The sequence below is a fragment of the Neovison vison genome, chromosome 10, assembly GCF_020171115.1.
Source record: "Neovison vison isolate M4711 chromosome 10, ASM_NN_V1, whole genome shotgun sequence".
Classification (NCBI taxonomy): Eukaryota; Metazoa; Chordata; class Mammalia; order Carnivora; family Mustelidae; genus Neogale; species Neogale vison.
The window spans coordinates 72,853,592-72,866,993 of NC_058100.1; the positions used below are offsets into that span (position 1 = coordinate 72,853,592).

General features: G+C 55.5%; 1 protein-coding gene across 1 annotated transcript; it reads right to left on the bottom strand.

Moving 5' to 3' along the window:
• Positions 1-848: 848 nt before the first annotated feature.
• On the bottom strand, positions 849-11,464 carry REN (renin). Its single transcript, XM_044266344.1, has 9 exons — positions 11,344-11,464; positions 7,884-8,034; positions 7,188-7,311; positions 6,499-6,617; positions 5,386-5,582; positions 2,932-3,051; positions 2,346-2,490; positions 2,036-2,134; positions 849-1,184 (listed from the first exon to the last, which is right to left on the bottom strand). The coding sequence occupies exons 1-9, from the start codon at positions 11,439-11,441 to the stop codon at positions 1,023-1,025; spliced, it is 1,215 nt and encodes a 404-aa protein (XP_044122279.1). The 5' UTR covers positions 11,442-11,464; the 3' UTR covers positions 849-1,022.
• Positions 11,465-13,402: the final 1,938 nt, after the last annotated feature.

Consider the following 13,402-nt stretch of genomic DNA (forward strand, 5'->3'; position numbering starts at 1 on the left):
ACAGTCCCAAGGGGTTGCAATTCTGGAGCTATGAGGTTTGCCAGGGGTCTGGTTGGGCCACCCTGTGCTTCCCCCTATTTGGTCAAAAGAGGGATGAACAGCTACCGCGAAGGGGGCCAGTATCCACAACTTTAGGTGGGTGCTGCTTCTCATTCCCCAACATACACACCCCATGTTGGTCGCCCGAGGAGTAGGAGTGGGAGAGGACCTCAGCCTGTCGCGTTCCATGTCTGTGAGACGGGGCACAGCTGTGTGTGTGGTTTTGGGCTTGTGCTTGTGGGCCCCTCTCCAGGGCACGTGCGACTCTGTATCTGTGAAGGTACACCTGCATGGGTTAAGGGGCCCCCGGCACCTGAGTCATACGGGCTGGCTTCTAATCTTGACATGTATCGACGAGCCATCTTCCGTTCTCTGAGCCTCAGTTTCCCCGCATGTACAAAGGAGTATCAGTCAGATCTCTGGTGTTCCCCATTGCCAGGCGATGGTGTCTTAGACTGCATGTGTCAATGGTGACGTGGGCCGGGAGACTAAGGGGTGTGCTGTGCACAAGGGGCCGGGTGGAGCCTGAGTTTGAGGCTGGCTTCTGCCAGCTGGGAGCACCTTTCTGACCCACAGTCTCCGGTCACAGCATTAGCCCTGGTCCCGCAGGTGCTGCGGGGGAGCACGGAGCTGGCTGTGTGTGTCGGCAGCCCCACCTGAGCGAGGATGAATGGCATCACCCCTGCACGCAGGAACCTGTGCGTGCGGGTGAGTGTATAGTTTGTCATTCTATGTCACATTCCTGTCTGCACATGATCCCTGGCTGCGTCTCTCATCTCAGACCCCAGTGAACCCAGGTGCAACAGGGCTGTGAACATGAAGTCTTTATTCTGTTTGTTCTTGAAGCAAGGAAGCGCTCGTGCTGGAGGCAAGCATCGGGAAGGAGCTCCACACCCCATGCCCCTGCATGAGGGGTTGGGCGGGGGAGCGTCCTGGAGTGCTCTAGCTCCGGGCTAGGGCCCACTTGGGCAGCAGAGGGCCTCTCAGCGGGCCAGGGCAAAGCCGATGCGATTGTTATGCCGGTCAAACTCCGTGTAGAACTTGCGGATGAAGCTGGCGCCCAGGACCCAGACAGGCCCGGTGGGCGGTGGGACATCCAGACCATGGAGGGCCAAAGTGCACAAGTCATCATTACCATAGGAATCCTGGCAGGAAGTGAGAGGGTTTCCGCCACTGCCTGGCACAGGACCTTTCTCCTTTCCCCTTGCCTGACCCCAGCAGCTGTCCTCAGCAACATTCACCCCTTCCTTTCCCATCGACTTCAGCCTCTCTTGCCCTTTCAACCCAACATGCATCCTCCTGGATGCGGGTACTGAGCTGGACACCGGGCAAACAATGTGTCAGGCACAATGCATCTCCAAGAGCTTACATTCTGGCAGAACTTCTGATCCTACGCAAGTTATTTAGCTGCCCTAAGTCCGTTGGGCATAAAAGGGGTTAAAAGTATAGTCACATAGCATTACTGGGGGCAGCTGCTGAGAAGGTGGAGACGAGGGGATGAGCACAGTGATTCCCAAACTTGTCTGTACATTGGAATCACCTGGGGAATTTTGAAAAACACTGATGCCCAGGCTTCAGCCCCAGAGGTTCTAATTTAATAGGTATGGGCTGTGGTCTGTTACTGGGATTTTTCAAAGATTTGTTTGCTTCTTTTTTTGTGAGACAGAGAGCACCGGCCTGAGGGGCAGAGGGAGAGGGAATCTCAAGCAGACTCCGTGCTCAGTGCGGAGCCCAAGGCAGGGCTCGATCTCACAACCCCAAGATCACGAGCCTGAGGTCATGACCCTGAGATCATGACCCCAAACTGAAACCAAGAGTCCGACACTTAACGGACTGCACCACCCAGGGGCCCCTTTAGTGGGATTTGTCAAGTTTCCAGGTGACTCTAACTTGTAGCTGAGTTTGAGAACCACTGATGGGGCAGAAGACCTGGTCCCTTTTCGAGGCCCCTGCCCACCTGTCCTCCCTGTTACTGAGGGGCATCTTGGACCCTCACCTGTAACACATAGTCTGAGCTGGTGAGGGTGTAGGCTCTTCCTCCAAGGTGGAAGGAGATGTCGGGGAGCGTTGGCACCTGGTTGCAGTTCACGACATACTGAGGGGAAAGTAAAGGGAACCTGCTGAGTGTGGGAAGTCCCCCCGCAGACACAGCCCCGTGCCTGTGACTGGGCCCCTCTGCTGGAGGAGCGAGAGGAGAGGAGGGAAGCCCCAGAATGGCCCCACTTGGAACCTACTGCTTCTGAGGTAATTCTGGGGCCCAGGTTGTGCTCCCAGCAGCCTCTGGTGCCCCCACTCTCCCAACTTACTTCATTTGTGCTCAGTTCCTTGGCCCCCAGGGTGTCCATGAGCAGCCTCAGGGAGCTTGTGGGACCCGAGATGTACGACGCACCAGTATCGACCACCACCATGCAGCCCTCCTCGCAGACCACAGTGGCTGACCTCACAGACACCCTGGGCGAGGCCAGTTGGAGCGTCAGACAGACATCAGGCTGATGGGACCCCGCCAGGCTGCATAGTTTCTCTGAGTGAGGCCAGTAGGGGGGGCGGGGGCCCATGCTGGTGGTCCCGGGATGCACTGGAGGATGGGAAGGCATGCACTGGAGGAGGAAAGGTGCCATCCCCGTTCCCAGCGTACCGCCTGGTGACCCGCCGCCTCCTCTCAGTGGACCCCCTCCCCTCTGCTCATCATAACTCCGTGTTCCCCAGCCCTGGGCAGAGCGCCCAGAGAGCAAATGTATGTAGGCTGTGCCTTAAGAAGGTACTGCATTTTAGGATAGAGGACAAGATGGTAAGGCTGCCCCTTCCCTCCACTACCACCCCCCCTGCCCCCCCCCCCGCCCGCAGCAACAGCAGCAGCAGTTCTGGAGAACAGGAGGGTGGAGGGTTCCTGACCCTTTCATCTTGATCTGCCAGGAGCCAGTCTGGCTGACGCTCACATAGTGGAAATTCCCTTGGTAATACTGGGGGTCGCTGCCTCCCAAGACAAGCTCTCCTCCGAGCAAGTGGGAATCCCTAGAGGAAAGATCAGAGTTCCATCACCTGGAGACCCGGCACCCCAGCAACCAGGGCAGTTGGGCAAGGAGACAGGGGTGGGGGTGGGAGGGAGAGGACAGAGGACGGTGGGAAGGGTGGCATGGCCGGGAAGCTGCAGGAACACCACTTCTCCACCTTCGTTGCACCCGCTCAAGCATCCCCCCAGGGAAGGATCCGGCGCAAGGACCGTGAGCAGAAGGCAAGGGGACAGTTGGCTGCACCCTCACTTGGGTTTGGGGAGCTGCAGGTTGAGCAGGTGTGTGGGTTGGGGAGCTCTCGGGGACCGGTGGGGTCAGAGCGGGTAAGGGGCAGGAGGCGAACGGGAAGGAGGGGTGGACAACTTCGGCATCCGGCAGAGCCGGGGTCTGCAGAGGCGAGTTGGGCTGGGTGGCTGCTGTGAATCTGACCCTGGTGTTCAGGAGGGTCAGGGCCAGGGGTCGGGGGTGGGGCTCAGCTCCTTACTTGGAGTTTCTGCAGAGAAAGAGACCAGCAGAGAGGGGGCCTAGATTTCAGCTGATCCTCACCAGTCTCTCTGCTGGGCAGGGTGTACCATGCCCACTTTTTACCCTTTAGATGGAGTCACGCAGCAGGGGGGAGTGGAGTGAGCAGAATCAGGCTCCTGGTGCCCTGTCCACAGCTAACCCCCTTGCCTTCCTCTCCTCCCTGCTGCACAGCACCTCCCACAGCTCAGGGCCTACCCCAGGGGACTGGTTTCCCATGTGCATGTGGGGGTTGGGGGTTTTCCAACGGGCGCCTGGGAGGTTTGGCACATGCTCTGTGGGCACGTGTACCTCACTGCCCTTGTACAATGCGCATGTGCAAACACCAGCCACCTCGGCCCCACTCCCAACACTTCAAGATGCTTCCGAGGTTCCCTCCTCCCTGTCCCAGGGTCAAGGAAGAAGCAGGCCCTCTTCTCCACAAGGCCCTTCTTCTTCCTGCCTGCTGGATTCTCCTCCCTCCTGTGGCCTCCAGGCTCCGCGCTCTCCATGTTCCTCTCCTTTCTTCCAGAGTTTCCATCTCTCACTTTCCATTGGCTTCTTCCTCCACCTGCAAGCAGGCTCCGGCCTCCCCCAGCATTTCCAAACACCTGCCCTCTCTCTGCTCCTCACCTGTACCCCCTTCCTGACATTTCCTTCTCTGTCGAATCTCTGGGGGCATTCTTCATCTGCCCTCGCCTCCCCGCCTCCTGACACCCACATCTACCTCCCAACTGCTGGCCGCCTGGCCACGCCCCATCTCCGAGACAGCTCCGCCTGGGACTGCCCCTGGCTACAGGGCCCGTTGGTGGCCTTTGTGTTTCCTGGTCTCCCTTTCACCTGTGTGATTTCTCTGGGCCCCGAACCGCCCCTGCACTCGCCTTGTGTTCTTCCCCTTAGGACCCTTCGTGTCCAGCTCTTACTGTCTTTCCAGACCCAGCAGCCAGCCCAGCAGCTGGCAACGGCTTCCCCGAGGCTGGCTGAACTCCACATAAGCTCAGCCCAGAGTGGAAAGGCACCTGTGGGTTTCAGCCCCTTGCTCCCTGTTGCTGCACATTACGTCATGGTGTTTCTTATCTTCCTTCCAGACCGTAAGCTCTGTGAGGGCAGGGACTCTGTCCTGTATAATGTGTTCATGGCTGCACCCCAGGACTTCTCATGGCGTTTGGCACATGAGCACCCAATATTTGTTGAATCAATGAAGGGGCAAATAAATGAAAGAATTAATGAATGAAGTCCTCTTTCTGTGTGAGTGGGGTCGTGGGCCCTTCACAGTAATGCTTTACTTTCCATCTCCCCCAGTTTGCATTTTCCTCTTGTTCTAGAGCAATGCTAATAGAACTTTCTATAATGATGGAAATGTTCTCTATCTCTACTACCCAGTATGTAGCCACTAGTCACCGCGGCTGCTGAACACTTGAAATGGGGCCGTGTGACTCAGGAACTTTTTAAAAATTTTAATTAATTTAAATTTAAGTGGCGGCTTCCAACCTGGATAGTGGCGTTCTGTATATGAACTGAATGCCTCCTAGTCATAAACACGTTAAAATTCCAGTCCTGGGGTGCCTGGGTGGCTCAGTGGGTTGAGCCTTTGCCTTCAGCTCAGGTCGGGATCTCTGGGTCCTGGGAGCGAGCCCCACATCCAGCTCTCTGCTCAGCGGGGAGCCTGCTTCCCCCTCTCTCTCTGCCTGCTGCTCTGCCTACTTGTGATCTCTCTCTGTCAAATAGATAAATAAAATCTTAAAAAAAAAAAATTCCAGTCCTGACTCTCTTCCTGCTCTCCAGCCTCCCTCCCTCCCTCCCCCTGCCTCAGCCCCTGAAGCCCCAGGCTCACCTGCTGTAGTAGACAGAGAAGACATCTTCCTTTAGCACCCCCTGGGAGAGGATGTGGTCAAAGACAGGGGTGACCCCGCCAACAGCCTGCGCTGGGAAGCCCATGCCCAGAACCCCATCAAACTTAGCCAGCATGAAGGGGATCAGGGGCAGCTCTGTGACCTCTCCGAACGTCTGTGTCACTGTGATGCCGCCCACCTGTGGGAGAAAGGACCAGAGGAGACCAAGCCTACTGTCCTGTTCCTGCCCAGGGTCTAGTCTAGGGGTCACATGCCCTAGGGTGGAGAAATTTGGGATGAGACCATTTCATCAATCACCCTCACACCAGCCCCCCCATATCCTCTCTTCTAATACTTGTGCAGGCTGTGGGGATCCAGAGAGAACGGGGCTTGCCCCAAGGGCTGGGAGGGGCAGAGGCTGAGAAGATGGTTCTTCCAGGAAGTAACAGAAAAAGGCACCAGGAGCTCCCACACCCTTCCTCAGCTTCCACACTGGCAGAATTGGGCCTCAGTTCCCCACCCCCACTGTGGGTAAGGATTTCTTCAGCCCAGCCAGGCTTCCTCCCCTGGTTTCACAGACAAGGGGAGGTAAGGGCTCCTACTGATTAGCTCTCACATTCCATGTGTACCCCTCCCATAACTGACAGCAGGAGCTGGAGAAACCCCAGAATGGAGAGGGTCAGATGCAAACCAAATGAAAAAGAAAACCAAGCTCTGACCATAACCCAAACTTTAACCTTGGCTGTGAACTTAACACCTATGCCTCACCCTAAAACAAAGTCTGACCCTAACCTCACCAGTACCACTGACCCTGACTCGGACCCTGATTTCAGTCGGGGTCTGGTTAAGAAGAGCGCAGTCAGAGCTAAGTGAGCTCGAGGTCAAAGGCTCCATAAATGTCCCCGCGTGCAGCCAGGAGCTCAGGTTTGCTTGGTCCCAGATCCTGCTGCTTTGCCTCCCTGGCCCCTGGCAGGTGGCGGGTCGGGGTTCCTCCCCTCCCCAGGCTCCAAGGTAGACTGAACTGTACCTTCCCCAAGTATGGGCCCTCAGGCGGGAGGAGATGTCTGGGGACCAAAAAGGGCAGGTGTCAAGTGACCTGGGGCACTCCCACTTACAGTCACCATGTCCTGACTCAAGAAGCCTTTGACCTTCCCGGATCCGTAGTGGATGGTGAATGCAGTCCCGTTCTCCATGTAGCTGGAGGATTCCGAGGAGTCATAGAGGCTGTGAATCTCTGTCAGGGAGACGTAGGCTCAGGGCTCTCCGATGGAGGCCTGGCCGGGGGAGGGAGGGGCAGGTGCCCTGGGCGAATGGTCCCTGTGGTTGAGGACTTAGGAGCAGGGGTGGGGTGGCCCTGCGGTTGGAGGCTTGAAAATGTGTTTCATCCATCAAGGACTATGTTGTTTCTTGGGCCCCCGTCAGGTGCCCAGATCTGTGAGAATTTTGTCTCTAATGAAGCGTTTCTAATGCAAGGGTGCGGAAAAGATTCTGGTCCCAGTGAGCATTAACTAAGAGGTTGTTGACTAAGGAGAAATCAGTCCTCTCCCAGGCTCAGGAAAGGGGAGAAATGGCCTTGTGGGCAGGCTGGGGACTCCTCAGGCTTGCCATTTTACCTTGGTGGTCGTATAGGGAAAATGAGGGGCATTTTCATCTCTCCTCTCGGGGGCGCTGGAAGCAGGGACAGAGAGGAGTTGGATCTGATGGCGGCAGAGGGTGTGAGGTAGGACTGGCCAAGTGTGGAGGGGGCTTGGGAGAGGAACCTCAGGTCTTGCAGGGACAGGCAGGGGTGGGGCGGGGGGCTCACCACAGGCCGTGTAGAGAGGGCTGCACTTGGTGGAGGGCACCCAGAGGTTGGCAGAGCCCGTGTCAAAGATGACTTTGAAGGTCTGGGGTGGGGTGCCGATGCCAATCTCCCCATAGTACTGGGTCTGTGGGGGTGAAAGGAAAGAGGCAACTGGGGGGTGGGGGAGGCTCGGGAGCTTTGGGCCTTGGGCTTTTGCCTGATACCCCTTCTGGCACGTGAGGTGAGATGAGGTAGCTCACACAGCCTCTCTGGGTTTCCATGTTCTGGCAGGGCCTCGATGTAAGGCTGAATACCATTTTAGGACTTCCCAGGAAGTGAGACAAGAGACCAAAATAAAAATATTGAAAATGAAGCAGGAAGGTGTCCCACATCTGGGGGGATACTAAAGCAATCAGTAGTCATGATGTACAGAGCCTGTCACAGAGACCTGCCCCTGAGGTCATGTACCCGTCCTGTCCACCAGGGACACCTGGGCTCAAGGCCCAGAGCCTGGATTCCTGCGTTCCCAACCTAACTCTGCTTCTGGGCTCCTTTCGGCCCTCTGTGCCTCAGCCTTCCCAGCTCTGAAATGGGAATTTTATAGGCTGCCCAGTGTGGTTCAACAGCTCCATCAGAGACAGCGTGGAAAGAGCACAGAAAGCCTTGGGTCCAAGAGAGAAAGGAGACGGAGGAACAAGGCCCCAGCCGGGCACTCACGTCCAGATAGTTGGTGAGGACCACGGGGGAGGTGCCGTTGCTGAAGGAGAGTCTCTTGGTAAAAAGGCTCCAGTCAGCACCAAGCCTGGCCACATCCACACCTCGCTCCTTCAGGCTTTCCCGGATGGAGGGCATTTTCTTGAGGAAGATCCTGGTCCAGGGGGAAGGAGGGAAAAACCAGAAGAGCTCTGTACTCCTCCATGATAATGGTGGGGTCCCCGAAGCTTCTAGTACAATTCTCCTTAACCGAGCCCGGACACTGAAGCATGGCTCCTGTGCTCTAAGGCGTCTCAAAGAGAATTTGCAGGCCTCCTCGAGTCAACTGCACTGGAATTAAATAATCCTCCATGCACTTCCTTCTGCTGTCGAATTTTGATCCCTATCACGACAAAGGCATCTGTTCTTTCTTTCATTCCATAATTACATGCTGAACACTTACTCTGTGCCCGCACTGCACTGGATACTAGAGATAGAAAGATAAAGATCATCGCTGTCTTCAGGGAGCTCCAGCAAGCAAGGGGCGGGAGGAGGAAGAGGAGGAAACCCAACAATGACATCCCCTCTAAGAAGACGACTGGCGTGCTCCCCTCAAGGCTGGACAGGAGGATGCAGTGCCGCGGGAGGCCTGTAGGTGGCGGCAGGCACCCGCAGCAGCCTGCAGGGGCTCTGGGATGCCACGTGGGGTAGACACCCAGCCAGGGCTGTGGGCTGGAGCAGGAGGACTGATCGGGTGGGGTGGGGAAAGCAGCCAGCATCTCCAGAGTGCCTGTGCCCTCTGTCCTTGGAAAGAGATGCCTTCTTGAGTCTGAGTCCCAGTCCTTCAATTTCTTTCCCTGACGCCTGCCTCTCGCCTTTGGGAGGTGGAATTAAAGACACTGGGGATGGGGGGTAAAGCATACCGAGCTGCCACTTGGTGAGCACCAAACACTACCCTTCGCCCCCACGTAGCCCTCATGAGGCCATCATCTTCGTCCTCATTCTATGACCAGGAAGCAGAGGCTCCCAGGGGTGGGGGGACTCAGAAAGAACAGAGCAGGGATTCGAAGCAGTGTGTCTAGTCATGTTCTCCAGAGGGCAATCCCAAGGCTTCCACGTGACGGCTCTTTGTGGAAGCCTGAGGGGTGTGTGTGTGTGTGTGTGTGTGTGTGTCTAGCTGTTGGCCGGGGGGTCCAGGGAATGCAGCCCAATTTATGGGGAACCTGTCTTTTCTAGCTGCTCATCTATTTATACTGCCCTTTCCTGCTCCTACCCAGCGTTGCCAGACCCCATCATGCCCACGGACCCCAGTGCAGCTTTCCTGTCAGCCAGTGTCCTATCTTAAGGGACATGACTTATCATAGTCATGTCACCGTTTACTGTTCACAGAGAAGTTTCACAGTGATAATCTTATTCTCCGCCATCCCTTGGGGTGGGTGATTATTCCCACTTCACAGACGGGAAAATGGAGCGGCAGAGAAAGCCTGATCCTAAAGAGGGTGCATTTTCTACCACTTACCCTGAACAGCCTCTGCTCTGGACCTTTTACTCTTACCATTCTCTTTTCAGAAAGTCCCTTCCCCCACACCCCACCTCTGCTTGGGCTCCCTCGGGCACTCACAGCCAGCACTGCAAGCACAGCCTCGGGCTTGTGCACACAGTGGTGTCTGGTGGTGAGGATGCAGCAGTCGTGGGTTCATGCTTAAATCCCTTATTACTGTGTGATTCGGATCAACCTACCTAACCTCTCTGGGCCTTTTTGTGCGTCCAAAATGACCTCCCCTATGAGATCACGGTGCAGATCAAACGCGCTGCCCACTGCTCAATAAATGGAAAGTGTGTGCAAGAGCTGGCAGAACGCCCTAAGAACTGGGTCCTGTGTTCAGATCTCCCGGAGTGCCCTGTATGATGCTGCGTACACAGCAGGGGGAAACATTGTGTGTTTCAAAAGCCTCTTTCTTCATTTCTGGCCCAAACCCTTCTTCTCTTTTTAAAGAGAACAAGGAGAGGGGGTGGGCGCCTGTGTGGCTCAGTTGGTTAAATGACTGCCTCCGGCTTAGATCGTGATTCTAGAGTCCTGGGATGGAGCCCTGCATCGAGCCCTGCATCGGGCTCCCTGCTCAGCTAAGAATCTGCGTCTCCCACTGACCCTCCCCCTCCCCCATGCTCTCTCGATCTCATTCTCTGTCTCAAATAAATAGAATCTTTAAAAAAATAAAGCGAACAAGGGAGAATGTTTTTTATCTTGTTCTGCCCTTACCCTGGGTGCAGGGGCTGCCCCCAGGCATAGTCTGACCCCACACCCCTGACCTAGCAGTTACCCTCTGGGAGCCTCGGAGGGAGGGAAGAGGCTTTGGAAACAAAAGACCCCGTAGGTGTTGAGTCTCAGCCTCTCACATGTGATCTCCCTGAGCGTCGGTGTCCTCACCTGTAAAATGGAACTGCTGGGTTGTCGGCAAGAGGATTTGAGATACGTGGAAGGATCCTGTGAAATCCTAGGCATTTTACAGGCTTAGTAACTATGACCACTGTTGAAACCTATCCTCTTAGGGGCCTGGGGCTGGCTCAGTCTGTAGCACGTGACACTTGGTCTCAGAGTTAGGAGTTCAAGCCCCACGTGGAGTGTAGAGATTCCTTAAAAGTGAGATCTTAAAAAAACAAAGCACCTCACCCTGCCTTTTTACCTTGAGATCTTCTGGTCCCCCCTGCCCTCCCTACCCTGAAGCCCTTTCTCCTTGAGGTCCTCATTGTTCTGCTTCTCCCCCTTCTGCGGGCTTAATGACCCTTGTGAACTTAATGGGCCCGGTTCCCACGGGTCTGGCCCTGGGTGCGGGTGCTAGCTCGTCCTCCTCCCTCCCTCCTCTGGGCTATCTTAAGCCTTTCTTTTAACACCGGTGACAATCCTGCCTGTAGGACTAACACCAGCTGGTTTCTGCCGCTTGTCGGTATCACGCTGAGAGCTCTGCGTACGTTATCTCATTAAATCTTCAAAGCAGATCTGTGAAGTCGGTACTGTTATGATCTCTGGTTTTAAACAGTTAAACTGCACCCTTGAGAGGTTAAGTAACTTGCCCAGGCTCCCTGAACTAGTTAGGTCAGCCGCTGGGGCAGGATTTAACCCAAGACAACGAAACTCTGGAAGGCTGGTGTTCAACCACTGTGTTCTTTTTTGGTGGGCTTCCCCATAGCACCCCCTTCTTCATCATTAGGCTGTGAGCTCCTTGAGAACAAGGGGTAGGTCTTAATCATCCCCACAGTGTCTCGCATGGTGATTCATGCAGGAGCAAAAGCTTTGGGCAGAGATCAAAGGACGTGGCTTATTGGACTGAGTCGTGTGCCCCTATTGGCCATAGGATACCGGCGAGTCACCTCTCTGAATGGGACCGCACCTCCCTGCCCAGCTGGTTGTGAAGACTGGGGGACACCCCTTGTCTGGAAGCCGGGAGCCCCGGTGCCCCGGCCCCCACCCCGCACAGCCCATTACCTTCCGAAGGCACCCGTGTCTGCGGGGAGGCCGTAGGTGCAGACACCCCAGATCACCAGTAGGAGTCCCCAGCGAGGCATTCTGCTCCATTGGGCCATGCTTGGCCTGGGTGCCTGACTCCCTCAGGGATCCCCTGAAGCCTTGTGGCTCCCAGAGCCCTTCTTTTATGCGCTCCACATTTGGGAGGTTGTGATTTTGCTCTGCCTTGATTTATGATCGTGGGGCAGATGGAGGACGGCCAGTAATAAATCCCCCCAGGGGACTAGCGGGGGTGAAGGGTGACCAGGTTTCGACGCAGAGCTGGGGAACCAGGGGAAGAACCAGGGCTGTGGGAAAGCAATGCCATGCCCCATGACGCCAGCGGCCCCATCTCAGCCTGGCCCTGCGGCCCCCGACCGGGCAGAGGCTGATGAGAAACAGCAGTGTTCAGGAACACGGTCAGGGCCAAGAGAGGCGCACAGCCTAGGTTTCCCACCTCCTGGCCAGACTCGCCCCTCCGTACCCTTCAAGCTCCATCCTCTCTGCATTATCCCTAGCTGTGTCCCTGACCGGCTTCTCCCACGCTGTGTCTCAGTTTTCTTCTGGAACATGGGCTGCTCTTCCCGGCTTGTTCATGACAGAGCCAGACCCAGGGTCTCTGGGCCCCTGTTAGCAGCAGCCGTTCATGGGGAAGTACACCGCAGTGCTTTGTGGGGCCCCCGGGAAGCAGGGAGCTGGGGGAAGGGGTGTGTGTCCCCCTTCGGTGGACCTGGTGTTGGTGGGAGGGAAGGGCAGCTCTCAGAAGAAGAGGTGGGAGGCTGGTCTCCGAACCCCTCCTTCCCTTCCAGCTTCGCCCTGAGCCCTTTCTGGGCCCTGTGTCTGCTGCCTTCCCTTTTCCTTGTAGTTTATGGACGGACACCTGGCCCCCGAATCCCAGGATGGGTGCTATTTATTCAGCCTCCAATGTCCTCTCCCAGCCTTTCCCCGATCATTCCTCCACACGCATTTCAAATATCACCACCTGTGCTGGGCAACAGGACCCCGATTCAGCCTGGAACTGACTGCCTTCTGCTGTGGGCTTCCACCGAGTGATGCGAGCCCTTCCAGGAGAGTGCGGACCTCAGCTGTCCCTTATCAGAGTTACCTGTGTGGATATGTGTCTGCCTCTTGCCCAAAGGGTGACTTAGCACTTATCAAATGAGTGAACTGGGGACCAGGGTTCTGGCTTTGACTCTACCACGAACTTGCTGTGTGACATTAGGCCCCTCCCTTCCCCTCTCTTGGTCCTAGTCCTTAAATCTGTAGCACAAGGCAGGTGCCGGATAGCCCCGAGGGTGCCAGACACTCTAGTGTTCTGTTCTTGGCTTCCAGGATGCTGCTCTCTGCACCAGCTGGGAGCAGTAAAGACTTAGAGGAGATGGGGCACCTGTGTGGCTCGGCTGGTAGAGTGTCTGACCCTTGATTTCAGGGTGGTGAGTTCAAGCCCTGCCGTGGTCATGGAGCCTACTTAAAAGAAAAAAAAGACCCAGAGGAGCTCATCTCTGTTACTAATGTATTGGCGAATGAATGTTTGGTCCTCTGAGATTTTAACACCCTCACCGAATGATGGGGGGAACCTGGTGCTTCCTAGTGTAAACTCTTATTGGAGAATTTTCAGGCACTCTTGTTGGTGGTGAGGGAAGGCTCTGAAGGCAGGGGAAAAGTCTAAAACTCCTCAGAGGTGGGGACCTTTCTTGTCAGATTGAAAGAATGTTTAGGAAGCATTCCTATAGGCCTGTGCTCTTCATTCATGAGACAATATTCACTGAACATTTATTATTTGTCAGATACTTTTCTAGATGCTGGGATTATGAAAGTGACAAGAATAAATACCATTTCTGCTCTCGTGGATCCCATAGACTGTAGGAGAGATAGATTATCATCACAACATAAAAAACATAAAATAATGATGGTGACCAGTAAGTCAGGGGCCTCCAGGAAGTCGTCTCTATGGAAACGACACTTGGGTTGTGATTTGAAGGCCACATAGGCAGGCAATGAAGAGCTGAAGAGGGAAAGAAATAGAGTCTGGATGGCAGGA

What these genes read in the sequence shown, in the direction of transcription:
- REN (XM_044266344.1), bottom strand. Translation starts at nt 11,441, where the DNA reads ATGGCCCAATGGAGCAGAATGCCTCGCTGGGGACTCCTACTGGTGATC. An exon ending in GACACGGGTGCCTTCGGAAG is followed by an intron (nt 8,035 to 11,343) that starts GTAATGGGCTGT and finishes CCCCTGGACCAG; the next exon opens with GATCTTCCTCAAGAAAATGC. An exon ending in TGGCAGATCAAGATGAAAGG is followed by an intron (nt 2,491 to 2,931) that starts GTCAGGAACCCT and finishes GGCCTCGCCCAG; the next exon opens with GGTGTCTGTGAGGTCAGCCA.